The sequence below is a fragment of the Parasteatoda tepidariorum genome, chromosome 1 (genome assembly GCF_043381705.1).
Source record: "Parasteatoda tepidariorum isolate YZ-2023 chromosome 1, CAS_Ptep_4.0, whole genome shotgun sequence".
NCBI lineage: Eukaryota > Metazoa > Arthropoda > Arachnida > Araneae > Theridiidae > Parasteatoda > Parasteatoda tepidariorum.
This window is the reverse complement of record NC_092204.1, coordinates 1492202-1518870: the sequence shown is the minus strand read 5'-3', so window position 1 is coordinate 1518870 and position 26669 is coordinate 1492202. Positions and strand designations below refer to the sequence as shown.

The window sequence follows — 26669 nt, the reverse complement described above, 5'->3', positions numbered from 1 at the left end:
TTTCTTTAGAAAAAGATAATTTCAAAAAGGAATCTGATATTTTTATACCTTCTGAAACGGATTTTCGCAAATTCACCGTATAATATCGCTCTACAGTTACGATCACCAAATATTGCTATTAGAATTTCTTTGCTTTATTCCTTTTATTCCAAACTTATTTTACGATTCTTACCATCATTACATGCACTTATCTGATAAGATAGTCTCCTTTTAAGCAGAATTCTTAAAATCCTTAAGAAACTGTAATAGTGGCAGCAAAACTAAGAAGATAAGTGTATTTTATTACCGTCGGTATTCCCACAGTATTAAATACACTCTATAACAAAAAAAACGACGCACCAAGAAGCAATCATCCGATTGCTTTGAAATTTCGTATGCATGAATGTTTTGAACAGATATGGCTGGAATGATGCCGACTGGGGAAGTATAGTCTTTAGCAACGAATCCCGCTTCCAACTGTGTCCTGACGATCATCGAAGACGTGTTTGGAGACTCACAGGGCAGAGGAGGGATCTTGCCTTCACTATTGCACGCCACACCGGCCCTCAACTAGGCATTATGGTCTGGGGTGCCATTTGCTTTGACAGCCGGACCCCTTTGGTCGTCATTAGAGGTACACTTACCGCACAGCGGTACGTCGACGACATCCTAAGACCTGTTTTGCTACCGCTCCTCTTGCTGCGTCTTGGGCTGGTTTTTCAGCAGGACAATGCCAGACCACATACCACACGTGTTGCTATGAACTGTCTGCAAGCTTGTCAAACTCTTTTTTGGCCTGCCAGATCACAAGATCTCTCTCCCATCGAGCATGTCTGGGATGTGATGGGAAGGCGATTGCATCTGGCACGGAATGTTGATGACCTCGTTCGACAATTGGATCGAATTTGGAAGGAAATACCGCAAGAGACCATCCTGGAGCTTTATCGGTCTATGCCACGCCGTGTGGCAGTTTGTATCCAGCCTAGAGGAGGGTCAACACATTATTGAACTTGTTACTGTAACTCTGCAATAAATTGTTCTGAAATTTTAATCATTTACTATTCTGTACATTGTCTTCCTATCCACCAATTTTCGTTTCAATCGGACAACTCCATCTTGGATTTTTTTGTTATGGAGTGTATGTAACTTTCAATATATAACTTCAAATATCTGTTAACGAAATCTTATGTTTTAGAAAGTTAAAAATTTCATTTCAGTTAAAGACCGCATGAACCCTTACAGATGTTTTTCTTCAGTATAAGATTAAAGAGGAAAATAAATGGGACTCGAGAATGATGATGAAAGAATGTAAAGTTGCAACGAGAATAAAACTCTGGAAAAATCGCCCAACAATGAAATAGATAGTAAAATACATAAAAGATTAAATAGTAAAAAACTATAAAAAACCGCAGGGAAAGGCAAATGTGGGCAAAATGCATTTCCACTTTCGAAATGGTGTGAAACTAATATCGTTAACAAAAGGCATTCATATGAACAAAAGAAGATCTCATCAGAAATTTTGATTGACCCCTCTCCCCTGAACTCAAAGTTAAGTAGTTGCAATTATTTCGCCTCCGCCCTATTCGAAATTTTTGGAAAATATATTTTTCATTCATTTAACCAAAATCTATTCTAGATATGTTTTAGTGCATACTTAAGGGGACATATCTCAACATAGTTTATATTTTAGCCTTTATTTTTTTGCTTAAAATACTCAAGTTATTATGATTAAATGTATGAACTATAAGTATGATGGAGCTTTTCTTTACTCTTTTTTCCTGTCACTCTTAACAAAATAAAGTTTAATTTCTAATAAATTTAATTGTTTCAAGCTGTTTCAAGAAATGAAATGTTAATTTTAAACAGATTTCAATTAAGGAGTTAATTAAATCATTGACACGTTTCAATTGAGCATAAAAGAAACATAAACATTCTTCTCTTTTTACAGCGAAATAAAAGAAGAATTTCTATTTATAATTTCTAAAAAAACGTAAATTAAAACTATTTGCTAAACATATTAATTATATTTATAAAATAATATGTTATCTAAAAATCTCAACATATATATTATTTTAGCATTAGGAATTTTTAAAGTTAGAAAAAGAACAATGTTTTGAGATATTGAAAAAATGGCACGGTTTTAGAATCTTTTTCAAAATTTTCTATTTTTAGTATTTGCTGTTTTAACAAAATAAGACATATAGCAATTTCCTGATATAACAATATTTTTTGAATTGTGCTAAAGTTGAGAATCAATATAAACATCGTTTTAAGCAAATTTTTTCATTATTTATCCTTTTTAAAAAGGTAACTTTCTCAAATTTAGCGGTTAAGAACAAGAATGAATGTTGAATGTATGTTTATATAATTTTTTGTTCATTTAAAAAACAAAGCAAACTGTTGTACTTTTTATGCACACATTTACTTTTCATCTCTCAAATAAATATGAAACAATAAAAAAACAATCAATAATATATCTTCATTTTTTTGAAAAAACAGTATGTTTAGTAAATAGTTTCTTTTCATCGAATAATTTTGATCAGCAAAATATTTTTGAACAAGAGTTTATTCTCAGCTAGCAGGCAATAATTCCAAGTTTTCTTTCAATAAAAACTTGACAATAATTTTAAAAGGAATTTTTCTTCAAAAGAAAACCTAAATTAAAGTACTAAAACAATTGATAAGTATATAAATAGAAAATATACGTGGTAGAATAAGATTTTCAGATATGTTAAAATTTAATTAAATTGTTGTTAAAATGTTTCTGCGGAACACGCACGGACAGGTAATTAAAAACTTTATTTTAAGACGATAGGCAATACGTTGAGAAGATGATTAAAAGTGTTGAAGACATATTCGTACTAATAATTATAAAATATACATTGATAAATATATTATTCCAAATCTATGCATACGTTTTTACATTATTGCAATTGTGTCAATTATTCAAAGAATGAATTAAAAAATAAAATAAAAAATAACTGATGAATAATCACATTCTATCAGAAACATGCTTTTATTAAACTCGGTATTCGTTGAATAAAATATTTTTTATTCAATAAAATGTTTTATTCCATTTTTTATTAAATTACGAATAAATTTTTAGAAGACTTAAAAAGAGACTTAAAAAAGGGATTAGCAATTGGTTATTAGCGAAAAAAATATCAAATGAAATTTTACTCTAAAGGCACGTAAGTCAAGTGCCCGTAAGTTATCTACATTTAAATATTAATCACCCCATTTAAGTATTTCTTCATTGTCACCAAATTATTTCTTTAAAAATAATTAATTTTAATTTTTCTTGGTTTCTACTAAATAAAAACCGTTGAAATTTTAGATTTTGGTATAGAAAAATACGTAGATTAATATGGTATAAAAAAATTATACCTCATAACTCAAAATTTTTTCATCCGCAATTATAAAAAAAAGTATCAAAAATTATTTTTGGCATGAAATTATCTTTGAGTAAATAGTTTTTTTTTAGTTGCTTAATTAGTTTTAAAAATATGACTAAAAACGCAAAAAAATGAAAATAACATTAAGGAACTTTGGATCGCTCTCCTGACCAATCTATGGGAACCATATTTCCCAGATTGCTGAAACCCCCTATATTTTGAAGGTCAAAAATATAAATATGTAAAAAAATATATGTTTATGCAGATAAAGTTAGTTTTTACGTCTAATTTCCTAACTTAATAAGAGGTTAGTACTAAATAATTTAAATGTTTGCTATCGATCCCTGAAACTATTAAGATTGACACTTAAAATAATAAAAAAACTTCGAAAAATGACGTAATTGCGAGAATTTTATTTTTTAACCGTTGTTGAAATGTCGACCCAATTTATTGGGTTTACGACTACCAATGTTCAACTTCGTAGTCTTGTCATTTTGAACCCAAGGAGACAAGGGAACTCCTGGATTAAGTTTTGGGAGAAATTTGCCCTCGTGGAGGACTTTTTTGGTGGAAATTACCCGCCTTTGCAAGCAGAGGAAAGCCTCCCACGGTTAGCCTGGCGGCAAGAGGATTTTAACCCCATGATCCGTCTATATATAAAGATATTTTACGTCACACTGGTAGAAATTTCTCGGAAAAAATGGCTAAATAACAATTTATTTAATTGTTATATTATCATATTTAAGCAACACAGTCGAATAACCATAAATAAGATGACAATGAAGCTATTAACCGTGAAAAAATCGTTTACTAACTATTTTTACCTAAAACGGTTAAATAACAAGAATTTTATAGCTCCCTCTAAGCCCGCCTTATGAAGCAACTTAGTTTCTTGCGTACATATTATAGCCGAGAGAACTAATCTCATGACCGACAGGGTTCGAGTCTCAACGTTGACACCTCCATTCTCTTAAACACACATCTCCTGCTCTCTCTCCAATGCCCACTAACGAGAAGCCTAGCTCCTATGTCCAGTTCAATTCATTTTTTAACGGTTTCAAAACCATCGTAGCTGTAAATAGTTAAAAACCGTATAGTTTTGTCTTCATGATTTTATAAACATACTAGTTTTAAAAGTTTTCAAAACCGTAAGGGTGAAAAATGTTCTTTACCGTTAACTTTACGGTTAATCGAAATGACGGTTATTTTACCATGATTTTTGAATGAAAATTCTGACAGTGCAGCGTTGTTGGTCAGTGCAAGCCGGAATTCGCATCAACCAATCATCGCTGGAACCCGGTTCACCTCACTGGAACGCTCTGAGCTTCAAAAACTTTGATCGAATTGGGAAAACCCAAATAAAGCTTAATTAATTAAGGAATATTATCGTCTGGATTTATTAAGCATATTTTTGTCGTTATTCATGAAGTAAATTTTTCAAAGATTTCTTGAAAAAGACTCGATTAGAAGAGAAATTTTATAAATAAATAAATAAAAATTCATTTCGGAGCATTTTAAAATGTTTTCTTCTTAAAATGATTGAACAGCTTTTGTTTCAAGGATTTATTTTTAGAGAGAAAAGCTTTGGTAAATAAAGCTCTAATTAATTAATTAAGGAATTTTGATTAAGCATTCTCCTTTTCTATTAATAATAAATAAAAATCATATTTTCTCAAATTGCATAAAACGCCGAAATCGTGGAACATTAGAGGAACTGAAATAATTTATAAATACATATTTTCCTTTAATAAATTTTCCTTCCACTAATATCAAAATAGAAATATGTCCTTTAAATAAATACTTTGGAGAAGCTTCTAAATTATCTAAGAAACTTGTACAATAAAATGTTAATAATATCAAGTGTGAAATACTTGAATGGTAAAAAGTGCACTTTTTACAGCAAGAGAAATGCTTAGGTAAACATTTTGAGTTAAGATCAATAGAATTACATAAATTAGTTTGACAAAACCCTATATTTCAATTTTTATATTAAAGCAATTATTATTGAATAAGTATGCAAGAGCATTATCGAGATGAAAACTTAAGAAAAAGCATTGTTTTATATTAAATTTAAATTACCTTGCCAAAGAATTATGACCGGAACTCAAAGTATTTTGAAGTAGCTGAATATCTGTTCTTTGTATGGAGTGAATTAAAAAAAAGAATCCATAAAACAAGAAAAGTTCTGGAAAAAAAGAAAAGTTCTTCTTAAAAAAAAGAAAAGTTCTGAGCATGAAAAAAATCCCGGTCAAAACCGAAAGTCATAAACCGACACATTTGAAGAGCCTAGTGGAAGAACCAGGTAAGTGACATTCTTTGTGGAAAACAGAATTGTAATATAACAGAATTATTCTTAACGTAACTAAGTATGCTTGCAAAAATTTTATTTCAAATTTTTGGCAGTACAAAGTCATTCATTCTACCAATAACATTCCTCTTTAGATTTTTTTTATTTAAATTAATACATATTATCAATATTAATTAAGCATCGTCAATTATAATATGACATTTTTTTACAATTCACCTAGATTAATGAGTACCTTTTCTCCATTACTTTTTCTTCTTAGTTCGTAAATTATTTCATTTATTCCAATAAGCACATATTACCTAAATTAATTAGGCGTCATTAATCATTAATAGTATGGAGATTTTTTACATTCCACCTACCTAAGCGAATTAGTACCACTTTTCCATTATATTTGCCTTTGAATCCATAATTTTTTTTCCATATCAATTACCGTTTATTTTAAATTATTTACCATTTACAAACGCGTTTTAAAAGAACTACTATTAACAAAATGTAAACGTGCTTTAGATAAAATTAGAAGCATTAATTTGGTGCAGCGTTTATGGTGTTCATTGAATTTATATGACATTGCGAATAAAAAAGTAAGTAAATATTTAAAACACCATACAGTAAACTCTTTTTATTTTCTGTTGATCAAATAGCGATAAAAGCTTACAAATATAACTGGTGTTATCTTTAAAATATGTGAAAAGTTGAAACGTGTATATTTAAATTTAGAACGCTTAATCAATCAGAAAATTCCATTTGGTTTTTCGCTCATGAATGGTTTAACCCAAAATATTGATGTGTCGACCTCCCTCATGCTTATCCGTATGCCGAATTTCATCGCTCATCGAATTGTCAGGCTCACCGTGGGAGATTCTCGTGATCTTCCTCTCCGTGTAACACAAATGGGTCCATCAAAAAGTCCTCCACGAAGGCAAATTTCTCCCAATACTTGATCCAGGAATTCCCTCTTCTTCTGGATTGGGTTCAAAATTACAAGGCGTTGAACATTGGTAGTCGTAAACCCCAAAATTGGGTCAGCTGTTCAACGATGGTTATAAAATTATAAAAAAAAAATATAGAGAGAGAGAGAGAAAACATGGAAAATATTAAGAATTAATGAAAAGAGAGTAAGAAAATTATTAAAATAAAATATTTTTAAAAAAATATTAAAATAATATATATTAAATGGCCGGGAAACAAAAAAAAGATTTAATCTCTTCATCAGCTCGCGCGATTATGTACACAAAAAGAAGTGCTTTCTAATATTGTACAATCAATATAGCCAAAGCAAAATATATCAATACAATAGTGTGAAGAGCGGAGCACTCAAAATTTACAGAAAATTAAATAGAACACATTAAGTAAAAATGTCGCGTAAAAATAGAAAATAAAATATAAAGAAAAAACAGAATAGAGCATAAAATGAAATCTATAAAGCTAGTAGCGAACTGAAATTAACTTACAAGTACGGGCAACTTTCAAAATATTTTCGTAATGAGATTGCTAGTNTGCAGCTCTAGTGCGACGTAAAGTAACAACAACAACAACGGGCAACTTTCAAAATATTTTTGTAATGAGATTGCTAGATTATGAAAAATGGAAGAGCAAATAGAGGTAAATAGAAGGATTGCGTTTTTACTCCAGTACTGAAGCGCGTTTGATTTGTTAGTTAGCAAGGATTGTTACGAAAATGGATGTGCGCAAGGTAATAATATTATACTGAATAATTTAAAGAAGCTTATAATTAGAAAGGTCCAATTGTACAATTTTACTAAATTATTATTTATTCTTGTAAAGAGAGAGAGAGAATAAATTGCACAGATTTTTAGACACGGATTTGCCTGATTCTGATTTGGAAAAATATCAGTAAACAAAGAAGTTAATCATAACATACATTTAACTCAATGATTTTATGTAGAACTTAATTACGTTAGTTGGGTATCTATTGTTTATTTTAAAAGATTTTGTCTACTTGCTTTTTGGATAAATAAACTTATTCCTTTAATTCTACTTATTTGATTAAAAATGGTATTTAAATAGATGTTTTCGAAAACATTAGAATTCCAAGTAATTAGTTTAATATTAAAATCATTTTTTCTATCGTATAAATCAACAAAGCAGATTCTTTTATAATGCCAAAAAATTGAAATTAACATTATCATGGTGATTACGAAGCTAGATTAATTCCTCGGGGATCCTACTATTGCAGCTTAAAGCGCAGCAAATGAAATTCTATTTCCTTTTTCATATTTTTCTCCAATTTTAAAGATAACATCAGTGATCATTATGTATTTGAACAAAAAAGATAGTTTAAGTGTTTAATTATTTTATGTTCGCAATGTCTGATAAATTCAATAAAGAACATCAAATTTATACTTTAATAGTTGTCCTTTTTTTTTCTTCAATTCCTACTTCACATATCTTCAATAGTTCTTAAAATACTTCATCCACTCAAATACATTTTCTTAAACTTCTGTACACTTGTTGTTAATACAGTTTTTTTTTTTCTCAAATATTAATTCATTAATTTTAGATTAGATTTAGAACTAAATTTAGAGAAAAAAATTTTTTTAATTATTTAATAAAAAGTAACTAAAAATTCTTTGTTGTTTCGTATCAAAAAAAATACTATTTTGGAAGTCATTCAATTCAGCCTTGCATTAGTGTCAAAAAAAAACNTCTAGTGTCCTAAAAGACATTTGCATTTGTTGTTTGTTGTCCCATTCATTTCAATAATTCAGTTTATACTTTAGATTAGATTTAGAATTAAATTTAGAGAAAAAAAAATTTTTTAATTATTTAATAAAAAGTAACTAAAAATTCTATGTTGTTTCGTATCAAAAAAAATACTATTTTGGAAGTCATTCAATTCAGCCTTGCATTAGTGTCAAAAAAAAAAAACTGTACTTAATTGGAATGCGGTTGACTTCCTTCTCTGGACAATGAACAAAAATTATTTTTTCATAATAAAATTTTTAAATACTTCATTTTTTATGATGCCATTTTGTATAATCAGAAAGAAACAAGGAATATTTTCCGGGCGTATTTTGGGGAATGCAATTTCTGATGTCATAAAGTACATTGCACAAATTAATTAACATATTTAGATTGCATTTTAGGACTCTCCTTTTATTTCATTGTTATTGAAAAATATGTATTTGTTGAAAGCAGCCTTATATTTTTCTTTACAAAAAAAATCTATTTCACTGTTAAAAATTTCATTCTAAATTTATGGAAAAATCACTGGCAGCTGTCTCTCCAGTTATTTTTCCATAAATATGGATAATATTTATATGTTTTCCGTATGTGACATTTTGTACCTAACATCCCGAATTTGACATTTTTACGGATAATCATGAATGATTAACCGTAAAATTTACGGTAAAGAACATTTTTTTCCCTTTATGGTTTTGAAACCATTTACAAAAAGTGTGGTTATAAAACCATGACTAGAAAACTATATCGTTCTTTAACCATTTACAACTAGCATTTCTTAAAATCGTAAAAAAAGAAATAATTATTTAGCAGGAGCTTTACTTTTTGTAAGGTAATGGGCATTGGAGTGTGCCGGACACTGGAAATTATTCACGTGTTGATGGCGAATGGACTGTGGTGTCAACACTCTGCCGGTCATGATGAGCTCGCTCGGCTATGATCTGTACGCAGTTGCAAAGAACTAAGTTTCTTCATTAGGTGGTTCTGGTTGTTCAACCGTATTAGGTGAAAGCGGTTAATAAACCGGTTCTCTTAAGCTTAATTGTTTGATTACCATTTTATTTAAGGTTATTTGACTGTTTCGATTAAATATGGTAAAATAATCATTCAATAAATTGTTATTTGACCATTTTTAATTAAATTTCTAAGAGTGCATAAAAAATAAATTATTGGATATTACGATTTTCCAGGGTTTCAAAACTTGCAAAAAAAGGAGGAAAAGAAGAAATTATAGGTTTTTTGAAAAACTCAGAAGAGTGCCAAACGATATTCTAAGACTTAAGCAAAATAAAAAATTCTACTAATTTTTAACAACACCAAGATAATATAAATTAAAAATGCACCAATCTTCAAAAGAAAAAAAAATTAAAAGAGCGAACATAAAAATAAAAAACATTTTCTTCTTTAACGACTTTTTTTCAGCTTTTCAATCTTTAGCAGGACAAGTTGATCTCCACTTCCGCAAAATATATGCACTGGAATAGGTTAAAAATGTCAATTTTTCGCCAGAAATAGCTACGATACTCTCTTCATAGCCTGAAGAAACGAAAAAAAAACATTTTTCTCTCGAATACCCTTAAGCTCGTTCCAGTATGTTTTTTTACTTTCTATGTACAGCACTTTTTTATTATATTATTTTTTTTCTTCCTTTTTTTTTCTTCTCTGACGGTTGGTATAAAAATGTGGAACGCATGTTCTAGAATTTCATTTCTTCTTCTTATGAAAATAGTATAAGATTGTAGTTTTTCAAGATAGACCTAGGTTCTTTAAATCCAAGCAATATTTGTTTTTGATGTTTTCAAAAGAAATTATATATATANTATATAGGCAATGGGATGCATATTTTAAAGGTCAGTGAATATATTGTTATGGTATTTTTAAGGGTGACACAATCTAGGAACCTTCATGAGAATCAATCTTCTCTTGATGATTAACCATCATAGTATTAAAGTATCATATTTCATCATGGAATGATGGAAGTTTGTGGGAATATCGAAAACCACGAACTCATATTGGAAAATGTTGGATGATGGTAACCATCCAATGATGTCGAACCATCAGGAATCGGACTGAAACCTACATAAACCATCAAACATTTTGGCTTGGAATAGCTTGGCACTAAAAACGAAAATTTTGGAGCGCATAGATCCTCTAACAATAGACTCCCCAGTCAAAGTTTTTGATGGTTTTCCATTGATGGACCAACATCACTAATTAACCATCAATAATCCATGATGGTAACCATTAAATAATCCAAATTGTTTTGATTCCTGAGAACCAACAAGAATTCTTATTAAACCATCATGTATAGTTGGAACCATCATGAACTATCACGGATTATCATGGATTCCTGAAAGTCTCTTGATGGTTAACCATCATAGTATTAAAATAGCATTTTCCATCCATTCAATGATGGAAGGCATATCAAAAACCATGAATGACCATCAAATGATGTTGAACCATCACTGAAGCCTTCATAAACCATCAAGACTTGGGTATTCGTAGTAGAAACAGTAAAATTCCTATTGAAATTTGATCAATACTGTTTTCATTTATTATTAAAATTGAAGATTCATTTCTTTAATACTGAAAAGTTTGTTATTATTTATTTAAAGTATATAAATATATATTTAAAAAAAATCTACTCTTCAAACTATCTAAAAATTTTAAATATTTTCGTTCTACTAACTAAATAAGAATTTTTTTTTTCTTCAAAAAATAAGTATAAATTATAAAGAAATTAAATTGTTTTTAAAGTTAAATTTATAAATTAAATAAAGAAATAATTTTACTTTAAAAAAAATTTAAAAAAATTCTTAGATTTTTACATATTTTTTTTAATAAAAATTTTCTCTTCAATGATTATTCTTTTTCTTCATTTGAGTAAATTGAAATAAGATAAAGAATAATTTTATGAAGTCAATGACGTACATTTATAGGAAACAATGACACAGGAGTCAATGATAAAAAATCTCCAGTGAAAACTGTTACATTTTTTGATGCTTTGCGCTGTTTGGAAACAGTGAAAACTTACCTAATGCAGTAAATAAAGGAGTATTTTCTTCTCTTCTTGACTTTGAAAAAGAACTTTTTAAAGTAAGAAATAAGCAAACCTTACTCATGAAATGCTTTAAAATTTCAAAAAATAAATCAGCGTGTAATCATTCGCTGATATTTTAAGTGCCTGAAGAAAAAGTTTAAGATTTCTATTTATTTTGTGTATTTGCTTTATTAGGCACGCATTCCAGTCAAATCCCTGATATTACGAATTTTCCTCGATTTAGCTAATAATACTTTCCCAGAAGACCTGTCACCTTTTCTGCAACTCGGAATTCACTTTTTATTGTCTAGAAAATGTTTGTACAAAAAAAATCTTTTTTCAATGAAGCAAAAATATTGCAGTTTCAAACCTTAAAAGGATCAAAAATTATTTTTTAAAGCCTGTTTCATAAAGTCACTTAGATAAAATGGTTTAAACTGACGCCACACTGCCATTAAGAGGTGGATTTTAGCTGGGCATACGAAAAGTTTAAGAATATTCTCACCTTGAGACTTTTCAGTGTTGAAGTCGGTTTTTGTATTGGATTAAGGTAGAATTGAGCAGATCTCGTTTAAAGGTTTACCGCATTAAAAGATTATTTGCCGAGTGTTAGCTGTCATTCAATCGGAGTGCATGCCGATAAATATTATAAAATCATTTTTGTCTTTTCACAGAATGTGCTCCTTCAGACGATGGATTGGAGAGGTTCGCGTGTCCGACACCCGACAGAATGGGCCGATATAGATGTATAGATGACCACATGCTCTGCGACGGTTTTATAGATTGCGCGGCTGCTGAAGACGAAGACAGAATGTCATGTATGTTTTACAAAACGGTAAGTGCTCCAATAAAGTGTTACTTAATATTATTTCGCAGAGAAGCATGGGATAGAGCACTCGAATTCCAATGAGGCGAACCGGGTTCGATACGAATTCCGGTTTGCACTGACGTGAAATATCCTCAGTGGTAGATGGATCATGGATTAGAGTACCCTTGCCGTCAGGCTAACCGTGGGAGGTCTTCGTGGTTTTTCCGCTCCATGTAATGCAAATGCAGGTCAGTTCCATCAAAAAGTTCTCCACGAAGGAAAATTTCTCACAATGCTCGATCCAGGAGTTCCCTTGTCTTCTGGAGTGGATTCGAAATTGCAAGGCTGCGGAGTTGAACATTAGTAGTCGTAAACCCATAAAATTGGGTCAGCTGTTCTACGACGGTTATGAAATATAAAATTATAAGATATTATTTCACAGACCCCCAATGGCTATGGGGATAGAGCGTTGGCCTCCCAATGAGTTGAAGCGGGTTCGAATCCCAGCAAAGGCTGATTTATTCGAATTTCTCACCCTGCTCGCACGGACCGCAGCGTTGACATAAAATATACTCAGTGGAAGACGGATCTTGGGTTAGAGTCCCCTTGCCACCGGGCTAACCGTGTGAGGTTCTCGTGGTCTTCCTCTCCATGTAACGCAAATGCAGCTTAGTTCCATCAACAAGTCCTCCACAAAGTCAAAAAGCTCCCTTGTCATCTGGATTGGGTTCAAAATTTTAAGGCTACGGAGTCGAACACTGATAGCCGTAAACTGAACATTCGGGGGGGGGGGGGTTNTAGCCGTAAACTGAACATGGGGGGGGGGGTGTTCAGCACGGTTTTAAAATATAAATAATAAAACGAAATAATATACAATAATAAAAGGAATAAATACAATAATAAAAAGAATAATGCGAAATAATATTTTATTTTATTTATATAAAATATTATTTAGAATAAAGTCTTATCTCTGCATTATATAACAAACTAATATTTCCTAGTCTAATACTATTTTGCATTGGTTTGGATACTATATAATAATTCTGCTATTATCTTGCCTTGTTTTTGGGCAAGGACAAGATTTTGATGGTCGAAGAATAATTCGACGATGAAATTATACTTCTTTATTGTTGTGAGGCAGTTAAACAATATCATTTCTACTCCTTGTTAACAATATATAAAATTATATTATCGAACCATCCAAATTACATTCTACGTCCAGCTGAATATTATAAACAAAAAAAATACTTGAGTAGCTTAACTTTTGATAATTTTTTTTCCATTCTTTATACAAAGATTTTTCTGATAAATTTTGAATCATTTTCAAGTGTTTACTTTTAATTTTAAATGTAGTCCTATTTTTTGTTCTTTGGAACTGAGAAGCAAAATTTTATTTGAATTTGTTAGTTTACATAAAAGTCATCTTTCTCTAGTCAGTTCATAATTAAAATACATTATTCGCAATTGTGTAATAAAAAAACAGTTAAAAAGTTATATTTGAATTAAGTAAAAATTTTAACTTTAAAAAAATAAATTATTTTTTAATTCTTACCTTCGTTACATATATATTTTACTTATTTCCATAAAATGAAACTGTAAGATTAAAATAAATTATTATTAGAACTTTTTTTGTAATAATTATGATAATAAAGGAGAATATTTTTAAAATTACTTACTTCCAAAAAATAACTCACTTACTACAAATTAATTATCTTTCATTCCTTCTTTCACTGAAATTAAATACTTACTTTATTTCTCTATATATGAAATTTTACCTAACAAAAGTCACCGTATATCATTGCAGAGGATGATAATTCGGTGATTTTACTTTAATGTTCTGTATTGTAATAACATCACTGTTGTCATAGTAACACCTAAAAGTTTACTTTAAAACTAGTTAAAATGTTTTTAATAGAACAGTTTTCTTGACCTATAAAAGAATAATTGTCAAGTAAAATCAAAAAAATTCAAGAAAACAGTGGTTTACTCAAGTGGATGTCTACTTATTATGTCCCAACTGTGTGTTTTAGGAAACATTTCTTGAAAACTGTCCTACTTTGGTTAACAAAGAGAAATTTTTCTCCCTTATAAAATTAATTAATTCAGTTTAATGAATGAATTAATGTTTGTAAACATCGAGTGTCATTCACTGCAAGTTTTAAAATAATCAATTTGAGTGGACATTTTATTGAAGATTGAAGAAGGGTGACGTCATGTTCTTCATTGAAGAGCCGCGATGACTCAAAGTGAACCGGGTTCGAATCCCAGCGATGGACTTCCACATCCGGCTTGCATCGATTACACTGATGACGTAAAAATATCCCCAGTGGTAGACGGATCATGGGTTAGAGTCCCCTTGCCGTCAGGCTAACTGTGGAAGGTTTTCGTGTTTTTCCTCTACATGTAACGCAAATGCTGGTTAGTTCCATTAAAAAGTCCTCCACGAAGGCAAATTTCTCCCAATACTTGATCCAGGAGTTCCCTTTGTCTTCTGGAATGGGTTCAAAATTACAAAGGCTACGTAGTTGAACATTAGTAGTCGTAAACCGAAAAAAAAATGGGTCGACTGTTCAACGACGGATATAAATAAATATAAATATATATAATGTAAACCAGAGTCGTGCTGACTTAGGGGAAAGAGTGTTCGTCATACAATGAAGTGAACTGAGTTCGAATCCCAGCCATGGCTGGTCGATACGAATTCCGCATCCGGCTTGCACCGATCACAGTGCTGACGTAAAATATCCTCAGTGGTAGACAGATCATGGGTTAGAGTCCCCTTGCCGTTAGACGAACAGTGAGAGGTTTTCGTGTTTTTCCTCTACATGTAACGCAAGTGCGAGTTAGTTCCATCAAAAAGTCCTGCACGAAAGCAAATTTCTCCCAATGCTTGATCTAGGAGCTAGGATGATTGATCTGGATTGAGTTCAAAATTGCAAGGATTTGAACATAAACAGTCGTAAACCCGAAATTGATACATGCATTGAATTGGTTTGTGATGATAATAGAGCATTCTATTGAAAACAGATCGTAAAATAATATTACATTCAAATACAGTAAAATGAGGGGAAAAAGAAATATTTTTCAAGAAAAAAAAATAGTATTATATAGGTATAATATTATTTAAATATTATTACAGTATATAGAAAAAAATAGTATCTATAACATTTATCAAACAGTTTTTATTACAACCAAGAAACCTAAATCATTCTTGTTAATCAAGGGTTCCATGCTATGATTTTTCTGGAGAATTTACCGACAACAATGAGAAATAGTTTAATATAATTATATTTTTATGTCGTACAGAAAAATGGAATATTAATGACTGGAATAGGATGGTCAAATGTAAACAATAAATTAAACATTAAAAAAATCTTTCTCTTTAAAAAAAATTTAAAACGAGATTAGTTTTTGAAAAAAAAATTTTATTTATCTATTTCGTAATTTTAAATTTGTGGCTTGGTAATTGTTGCTTATTTTTTGACACACTGTTACGAAATTTCTCGAAAAAATGGCCAAATAACAATCTATTTCATTCTTATTTTACCATATTTAAACAAAACATTTAAATAACCATAAATAAGATCGTAATACAACTAGTAAACAGTGAGAAAAATCGTTTACTAACTATTTTGACCTAAAACGGTTAAATAACAAAAATTTTATTGCACCCACTAAGCCAACCTAATGAAGCAACTTAGTTTCTTGCGCACATATTATAGCTGTTCATCTCATGACCGACAGGGTTTGAGTCTCAGCGTTGACACCTCCATTCTCTTAAACACACATCTCCAATGCCCACTAACGAGAAGCCTATGTCCAGTTAAATTTTTTTGCTGTTTTGAAACCATGGTAGATGTAAATGGTTAAAAAACCAGTATAGCTCTGTATTCATGATTTCGTAACCATAGTAGTTGTAAACGGTTTCAAAACCGTGAAGGTGAAAAATATTCTTTGCCGTTAACTTCACGGTTAATCGGATGGACAGACTGCTGCCGGTTATTTTACCATAAATTTAGAATGAAAATTCTAACAGTGCTCTCTAAAGCAGAAAGTAGCTTCTTTAGAGAAAAAAAATTGAATAAAATTGGTTGGAACACGATAAAATAAAAGCTTTGTCCCCAAACAAAACAGAAAAAGCAAAGATAATTTATTCTTCCTAAATATTTTGGCAAATAACTTTTTGTATGATTAAAAGGAAATCAATTTGATATTCAAGAGATGCGAGTAAAGCAAAATCAATAACGCATTCATTCCATTACCTAATTTCGTAGAAGAGAAATGGAATTAAATTTACGAACAGACGAGAGAAGTTAATTGGTTTGACGCCTTTTCAACATAACTTAATCATAATATGCTGTTGACTTTAATTGGTTTAAAGATAATGAAGTAAATACATTTCGAACGATTTATTTAAAAAAAATGATAAAACGTTTTATTTTTATTAGACACTCTGGCGCCATTCAGGATTTTAAATTTCACAAAACATTATTATTATTATTATTGGTTTTATACAGTTTATCATCCATTTCGAGAATAAACGTTTAAAAAATTATAAAGAATAAAGATTGTCTTTCAGATTATAATTTTTATTCGACTGAAAATAATCATATGTTTATTTACTATTCAATTCATTTATATCTTAATCTTCATTTATATTATAATAATTCAGTGTAGAGTTTTTATTTTAGTTAGAACAGTACACAAATTTATATAAATATAAATAAATTTCTATCCATGTTTTTTATGCATTGTTTTTATAGTTTATCATCCATTTCGACAATAAACGTTAAAAAAAATTATAAAGAATAAAGATTGTCTTTCAGATTATAATTTTTATTCGACTGAAAATAATTATAAGTTTATTTACTATTCAATTCATTTATATCTTAATCGTCATTTATATTATAATAATTCAGTGCAGAGTTTTTATTTTAGTTAGAACAGTAAACAAATTTATATAAATATAAATAAATTTCTATCCATGCTTTTTATGCATTGTTTTTATATTTTATGATCCATTTCGATAATAAACGTTTAAAAAAATTTAAAGAATAAATATTGGCTTTCAGCTTATAACTTTTATTCTACTGAAAATAATAATAAGTTTATTTACTATTCAATTCATTTATATCTTTTGCTTAGTATAATAATTCAGAGTATTGTTTTTATTTTAGTTGGATTGAAACTATAAATAAATTTATATAAATATAAATAAATTTCTATGCATGTTTAATTCTGAACTTTTTTGTTTAATTCTGACCAAGAAAAACTAAGTAAACCTTTTTAATACTGTGTGGTAGTTCTACATAGTAAAAAAGACGCTCGTGTATTTCACAGATAATTCTTTGCGATACCTTTTACGAATAACACAAAAAAGTTAGCGTTCGAATAGTCTTTGACATTTTCTCCTCTTTTTAGACCTACTTGCAATTCTAGAGTCCCAACGAAAGATTCCTCCCCATGCATAACAATGAGTTTACTCCACAAATCATTCAGCAGTATAATATCCTTTTTTTTTCCCTTTTCAAAATAATAATAAAAACCCATTTTAGGGAACAAAAATTTGCGTTTTACCTCAAAGGGGAAAGCTTGGTTCACTTGTATTCCGATGAGCTCTTATACTTTTGTTCCCCTTTTTTTATTGGTTTCATTTATCAATGAGAAGAAATTGTAAAAGATTTAAAGTTAGATATCCTATTTTTGGAAAAATAAGTGTATTTTTCCAATTGAATCTTTCTACACTGTTAAAAATTTATCGGAAAATGGCTAAGTAACAATCTATTGAATAGTTATTTTACCACATTTAAACAAGGCAGTCTAATAACTATAAATAAGATGGCAAGGAAACCATTAACAGTGAGAAAAATCGTTAATTAACTGATTTCACCTAAAACGGTTAAATAACAAAAATTTTATTGCACCCACCTAATGAAGCTACTTAGTTCCTTGCATATTATAGCCGAGAAATATACTCATGACCGATTGAACGGGGGTTGGAGTCCCGGAGTTGACATTCCGTTTAACACTCATGAAGAATTTCCAGTGTCCTGCACTCTCCAATGACCACTATCTAACGAGAGCTCCAGTTAAATTTCTTTTCATACGGTATTGAAACCATGGTAGCTGTAATTGGTTGAAAAACAGCATAGTTTTGTAATCATGATCTTATAACCGTACTAGGTGTAAACGTTAATCAAAACCGTAAAGGTGAAAAATAATCTTTAACGTAAACTTTACGGTTAGTCAGATGGAGAGACTGCTGCCGGTTTTTTTACCATGATTTTAGAATGAAAATTCTAACAGTGTATTATTAATTTAAGCAACTATTGAATAAATACAAACTATTTAGAAGTGAAAGTTATGAATACATGAATATGCGAAAAAAATGCATGAATATACTAAAATTGAAATCTTTTTTTTTTTTATATTTTGGTAAATGGGTTAGTTTTAGTACAATCTATGTTTTTAAAACTATTAAAAAGGGTAATAAAGAAATTTTAACTATGAACAAAAGAAATTTTGCTACTTTTCTTGAACACGATTGTGATTTACAGTTTAAAGAATGAAACATTTTGTCAAAGAAATTAAATATATACATCATGTCTACGCGGGAAATAAAATTTTGGAAAATTTTCTGTTACGATAGTATCGCGAACCATGCTCAGTATCTTATGGAAGAATTTACCCCGACCCGCCCTTATTTAGGGCATACGGGTAAATGTTTATTAAAATCAAAAAAAAAAATCCAGAGAACAGTACAAACATAAATTACATTAAATACACATCAGACATGGCAACAGCCCATGAACATGGCGGGCGTAGAACAGCTAAAATCATGTAAGGTGATAAACATTAAAACAGCAATATATTAAAAATGTCAATTAAAAGAAAAATTTAAGAGAGCAATTTAAAAGATAAACGTGCAAAAATTACAAGAGAACAATATTGTAAAACAATTAAAAACATTACTATTAAAACCAATTAAATCAGTATCTTATAGCAGTACTTATATACAGTATCTTATACAGTATGCTCAGTATCTTATAGCAAAGTTCATCACCTACCCTGTTAGAATTTTCATTCAAAAATGACAGCTGTCTGTCCATCCGATTAACCGCTTACGGTGAAGAATATTTTTTATCTTTATTGTTTCGTAACCATTTACAAATAGTATGGTTATGCAACAATAAATGCAAAACTACACGGTTAACCATCTAGCATTTTTCAAAAACGTAAAAAAATATATATATATATTTAACTAGACATAGCTTTTCGTAAGGTAATGGAGAGTGCCGGACACTTGAAATTCTTCTTGTGTTGAAATAGTGTGGTTTCGAATCCCAGTTCTGCCAGTCATAAGATTAGCCCGCTCTGCTATGATGTGTACACAGTTCATTAGGTGGTCTTGCGATAAAATTCTGTAACCGTATTAGGTGAAAGCAGTTAATAAACTATTTTTCTCACTGTTTGATTACTATTTTATTTATCGTTATTTGACTCTTTTGATTGAATATCGTGAAATAACTATTCAATAAATTGTTATCTAACCATTTTTTTTCTAGAAATTTCTAAGAGTTTAAGATAAGTGACCTAAGAATTGTGATATTAAATGTCAATTTACATATTTATCGACAAAAAATATAGTATCATCTTTATTTGAAAAATTCAAAGTTATTTCTTATTGGAACATTATTTTCTTAAGAGTTTAGTTTATTATAAAAAATCCCTGGAAAAAAGTTGCCTAACATCATCTCTTTTTGAAAGCATCCCCGAGAGGACACAATTAACTGATTTGAAATGTCTTGGTTTCGAAATCAGTTCTCCCAAGTTGTAAAATTAAAGCCTTCTCGAAAAGATCCAAAACAGTTATTATGCCCTCAGTAATGGCCCCATTTCCTGGAGTCTTCATTACTTCATCTGCGTTTCATTACAGTGAGTGCTTCTTTACGCGAAACCTACTGCCCTATAATTCACATTTCAAGGAATATTTTTGAAACCTGTTGCCGTATAATTCACATTAAGAAGAAGGAATTTTATTATATTTCATTTGATGGCCTTCCAAACTCGCACCGACCGCAGTTCTGACGTGCCTTAGTGGTAGACGGATCCCCTTGCCATTAGGCTAACCGTGGTCTCCATGTAACCCATTAAAAAGTTCTTCACGAAGGCAAATTTCTCCCAATACTTGATCCAGGAGTTCCCTTGTCTTCTGGATTTGGTTCAAAATTACAAGGTAACGGAGTTGAACATTAGTAAACATAAACCCAAAAATTTTGTCTGCTGTTGAACGACGATTATTAAATAAAAATAAGAACTAGGATATGGACAAAACAAAAATGCTAACAAATGTGCAAAATCTAGAAAGGTGTTGGAATATCGTAATATAAAATACAAATAATTGTTACAATCTTCGTTATTAATCTTCGAGTGTTTAAAGTGTTTGAATGAAAATAAAATAAAAATATTGGCTAATAAATAATGTTTTTAAAACCATAGTTTGAGGAAATAACAAAATGCTACAATGATTATTAAAATAAATAAATAATCTCAAGTGTATACCATTTTCAGAAATAACTTCTTAATTAAAAATAAAACATAAAATGTCCTATCAATTTTCTAACTTCACATTTTGTTTTGGGTCAATACAATAACAAATGTTTGTCTACGGTTATGTAATGTCTGTATAGTTTGTCTACGGTTAGAACTCCGCCCGCCATGCTATGTCCGATGCTGCTATGAAAACAGTGCATTTCAGGGAGGGCTTCTTTTCCTTCAAGGGCAGGCAGAAAATATATTATCTCGATGTCTGAAACAATGACCCACTTGAAATAGTTATACCTCGTTACCATAGTCACCGATAAATGGAGTTCTCACTTTAGAGTTTTCATTCTAAAATCATGGTAAAATAACCTACCCATCTGATTAACTGGTAAAGAATATTTCTCTTCTTCACGATTTTGAAACCGTTTACAACTAGTATGATTATAAAATCTTCAATGCAAAACTGTACGGTATTTTTACCTTTTACAGCCACCATGGTTTCAAAACCGTAAAGAAAGAAACTTAACTGGACATCTCTTTAGAGAATGGGCATTGGAGAGTGTGTTACAGGGAATGTCAACGCTGGGACTCGAACCCCCGTTCTGTCAATCATGAGATCAGCTCTCTCAATAATGACATGTACGCAGTTGCAGGGAACTGAGTTGCTTCATGGGTTCTTGTTATTTAACCGTTTTAGGTGGTGGGGGTTTTCTCACTGTTTCATTTACAATCTTATTCATTGTTATTTGACTCTTTTGTTTTAATATTATAAAATAACAATTAAATAGATTGTTATTTAGCCAATTTAGACAAACCGTACCTTTCTTCATACATGTTCAAAATATTTGATCTTCTTTTTTCTTTTCAGACGAAAGCTCATTTAGATGTTTTAGCCGATGCATTGCTGCGGTGGGCAAGAGGACGCTACTGAAGACGCCAAGGAAAGATGCATCAATGGATTTGGATGAATGACCCACCCAAAAGACAATAAAAATACGCCTGTGAGTCCCTTTTATCAAAAGCCAAGAAACTCTCGTCCCATCCTTTACACCATTACGATATGGAAGTGCTCGTCAATTTTTTGGAAACTCTTGTATGCGGAAAAAAATCATTTTTAATCATTATATACTCTATAGGGATCTTTTTAAATCTTCCCCCCCCCCATCCATTTGCAATTGATTTCAATCATTGTATGCTCCCCCCCCCCCAAATGAGGTGTGCTAACAGTTCCTATTCTAGAGAGAGTCTTTATTTTCTGGGAAATTTTTAATACTTCTTCCTGCCATTATAAAAACCATGACTGAAAGTATCTTGAAAAATAATTAAGATTAATTAAAGTTAATTAAAATTATTTAAAATTAGTAAATTATTAAATTAATTGAAAATTAAGAACTTATTTTTACAAAAATTATATCGAATTAAAATTACTTAATTAAAATTAAGAATTAATTACAAATTTATTTTTAAAAAAATCTGAATAAAATTTATTAATTAAAATAAATTTAAATTAATTAAAAATTTATTTTTTAAAAAAATTAATTCTTATTGAGATTAATTAATAAAAGTCAATTACAAATTAATTACAAATTTATTTTTAAAAAATTAAATCCAATTGAAATTAAGTTGTATCTTTGAGCACATTAACTTTTTTTTTTAACTTTCAAAGCCAGTTTCTAATGCTTTCTTTTTTTTTTATTTGCGAGCAATCAAACATAAACTTAATGATTATAAATTTCTATCAACTAGTTTTTACTTCTATGTAGGTAGTTTTTACTGAAACGTGTTTTTTTAGAATAAATATCAACTAAGGTCTAATAATAAATATCTATTTATAAGAAAAAATTATTTCGTCTATATTACAATAAATTTTATTTTTGCAAAAAGTAAAGACTTAAATAATCGAATGAATATTAAGACTCTACTTTAAACGAAACAGATGTTTTAAAAAACAGCCATATACATAAAATTAGAAAATTTTTAAAACTGTATGAATGTTTATATTAAAATACTTTATTTTTATAATAATAATGGATAGATATTGGTATTCTATTTTGAATAGTTGTAATTGGTAAAAAAGTGAACTGTTTGCACACCTGATCACAAAAGATGCGAAATAGAGAGATTTTGTCTGCATGCTTTAAAAATCCTTTTTAATCATGTAAGTGTACTTATTGCTGCTAGATTGAATATTTATGTATGATGAGAAAAACAAACAAACATTGTTACTTAAAAGAATGCGTGACAAAAAAAAACTGTTTATGTTTATTGTTTGTTTATATTTATTGCTGAATGATGCACAAAACATTCCAATCTTTTCATGTCATTTCCTGAAACTAGGTGTATTTAAATAATCGGCTTTTAAAGAATGGTTGAAAAGTGTCGTCCCCTTGTTATTTATAAATCAGAATTTTTTTTTTTTTTTTTTTTTTTTTTTTTTTTTTTTTTTTTTTTTTTTTTNTTGATTAAGATAAAAGCTTTTTTTTTAGTTTCTCCGCAAAATTATCCAGCGATAAAGTGGAACTTACACTTGCGCATCCATTACTTTAATTGCGATTCAAACCGGTTTGCACTTGTTTACGTTCGTGTATCAATGGGTTAAATTAGACGATCTATAATGTAAATCAGACGATTGGACGATATATTATATAAATATAAAATATTTATTATATCAGGTATTATATTACAATAATTGGACCCAATTATTAGAGGAACTGCAGTTTATTTAATAAATATATGTTCAGCACGAGTTTATATTCAATACTTTTATATTCAATGTCATGGATTTTCTTCAGGAGAATTTTTATATACTTCTTATTTGTATTTATTTTTTAACGTATTGTATTACCAATTGATACACAATCATAAACCGGTTTCAGCTGCTTAAAAATAGTTAAGCTGTATCACCTGATAATTAAGATTTTGGATCTCATGCTTCAGTCTAATAATTTGGACTCTAAATAAGAAGTTAATAATCAGGCTATTCAGATTTTATGTTCCTAGTTTTTAAGATATCGATCTGAAAAAGAAATAATTAACTTTTTTTTTTGGAAACTCTTAAAAAATTCTAAAAATTTAAATCCAGGAATTTCACCACAATTGAAAAAACTCATTAGGAATACCATTGTTTTGTTCAGGAATTTTCAGGGCCCAAAAAATAATATTTAAAAGCAGAAAAACAGTTTTAAGTCTCTATTGAATATTTATAATATTATAAATACCTTATTTTAAGTAGTTTAATCTTTAAATACTGTTGTAAATAACTCTTATTAATTAAGTAATATTAATAATATTATAAATAATTTAATACCTTATCAGAGTTAAAACTTCCATCAATCATTCCGCTTCAAAATATCATAACGATTTCAAAATTATGTAAATTTGTTCCAGTTTTTTAAAGTTTTCTAATTAAAATTGCTTTAAAAAGGGTTTGATGGCGTGCGCACTTTATTTGGACGTCATCACACTTTTCAACTGTGTTCAAGTGTAATAGAGCGCATGCGTCGTCATTGCATGCGTTGCTATGGCGAGAGCTGCGTTTTAGAATTCTTTTTATACTGATGTTTCGAAAAGTATTTTCTTTGAAATGTTTCTCAAAAGTTTATGACGCAATTCTTTAGATGTTATTATCGACCTTTCTGAGTGTTGTTCTAGGAAAGTGTTCTCTTGAGAAAATCTAAGCTTCAGTAAAAAAAGAATGAAAAGAGGAAAAAACGAGGTAAATCATTTAAAACTTGTTAAATGCCTGCAGTCTTAAGAATCCATTCTACTATATTAAACACATAGATTACAAATAATTTCCCGTTTTAATTCAGCCAAAATAATAAAAATTTCCTATTCTAAATACCATAAGAAATTCTAATTATCATATAAAAGAAGAAATAAAAAATTGCAAATTCCATTACTCTTAACAGAATTTTATTTCTGACTATTAAATTTAATCTTTTGCCTTTTAAAACGAAAGTATTCCTTATAAGAATCAAAATTAAAGCTGCCAACTGTCTGCGGTACAATTAGAACTTGACGACGCATTCAAAAAATTTTAGTTTTTGATCATTCATAAATTGAAAATTCGTGCGGCACAATGAATTTTGTATTCTATTTCTTCACCCAAATAAGGGTTTGTAAAAAAATCCATTTCAGGTTTGCGTAACGATTTGAAAGAAGGTTGTTATTGTGTCTTTAAGTAAAAGAATATTTGATGTAACTTCATTAATGAAACTATTTATGGACATTAAATTTTTCTTCGCAGTTAATCGTATGAACAAAACTCATGTGATTAAGTTGTTCTCAGATTTAATGACAGCGTAGAAAAAGTTTATTGACCACAAATTTTTATAGTGTTCAAATTAATTTATTGATTTATAATTTGTTTTATAGATACTTTTATATTTCGCTGGCGTAGGTGATATAATGTTTTAATTGGCAAACACATTTTTATCTAATTTAGTATTTTAAAAATTAAACGACAATTATGAAATATTTTTCAATTTTGATATTTGCATCTGAAATTTTAATGAAGGCTTCATTTTAAATTTAACTAATTGCACTTAAAGTTTTAGTAATTTTTTTATTACAAAAGACTGAATAATAATTGGTATTGATTCAGAAAAAAAATTGAACTATTCAGAAAAAAAAATTTTTTTTTTGTTTTTGATCACGGATAATAATGTCGAAAATAATTACCAAATCATATCACCTTTGGACCCTCATAAGAAAACTGACTGCAAAAAATTTTAAAAAAGGTTAAGGAAAAAAATTAGTTATAGCAAATTATGAAAGACGAAACCAGAAATTTTAACTTATAGATAAGGTATTATTTTCACTGAAAAGAATAGATAGAACATGTAATTTCAGATAAAAAAAAAAATTCAAGAAATAAACAGTAAATATTTATGTTCTCTTCAAGAATATGAAAATATTGATCAATTATAGGAATAGATTTTCTTATAATTGATCAATATTTTCATATTCTTTCTACATTTTATATTTAATTCTATAACCGTCGTTGAGCCATTTTTTGGGGGGGGGATTACGACTAGCCTTGTAATTTTTAACAAAATCCAGAAGACGAGGGATTTAATGCAAATATTTATTAAGGGCTGTATTTACATAAAATTGTTGTATTACAACACTTTTGACGGCACTTTTCAACCAAAAAAAAAACTGCATATTCCTACAACAAGCATATCGCCTACTATATTTGAGTGTTTTGTTTTATTCGTAAGTAGTATGCTATGGTGCTAAATTGTTTAGTTTAACCTAAAACAAAATATATAACACCTGTTAATTACTATAAAACACTTTATTTTGACCTAATCTGTGATATCGAAGTGAATCATTGTCATTCACTTCCGAATGTTTCTTAAATTATCTTTCATCCGATTCAATTCTCTTAAAACTGTCATTGCATTACATGTCTTATTCCAATATTAGGTCATTTTTTTAAACTTTTTAAGTTTATTAGGTTTATTTTAAGTTTATTAAGTTTTACATTTTTTTAAGATTATTGTAATTAACAAGAAAAGTAAATTTTATTTAACTCTCTATTTTTTTTATCGGGAACATTAATTTTGAAAATTAAAATTAATTAAATTTGTAAAAATAGTTTTAAAAAATTTTAAATTTGATCTGTAAAACTAATTTCAATTCAATCGAAAAACTTCAATTTATTCATTCCAATGTAAAATTTAATTTGTTAACTATAATTAGCTTCTAAATGTTTCTTTCCACTCTAGAAAGACTGAAACTTACCTATAATGCCCAAAAGCAGTCAAAATGACTGCATTATGAAAGAATTTCTCTAAAAATTTGTCTGAAATTAATTTTTAATATTTTTTATATTATTTACAGTTATAAGCAATTTATTAGTAAATATTAACAATTTTAAAAAAT

At 29.2% G+C, this 26669-nt stretch overlaps 1 protein-coding gene across 1 annotated transcript in view; it reads left to right on the top strand.

The window, feature by feature from the left end:
* The window catches only part of LOC107453082 (uncharacterized), a 150644-nt gene extending 128467 nt beyond the window's left edge, over positions 1 to 22177 (top strand). Inside the window, exons 2-3 of the mRNA XM_016069762.3 lie at positions 12100 to 12260; positions 21646 to 22177. Of these exons, the coding sequence (XP_015925248.1) occupies positions 12100 to 12260; positions 21646 to 21708 (224 nt within the window). The 3' untranslated portion in view covers positions 21709 to 22177. The remainder of the gene's footprint in view (positions 1 to 12099; positions 12261 to 21645) is intronic.
* Positions 22178 to 26669: the final 4492 nt, after the last annotated feature.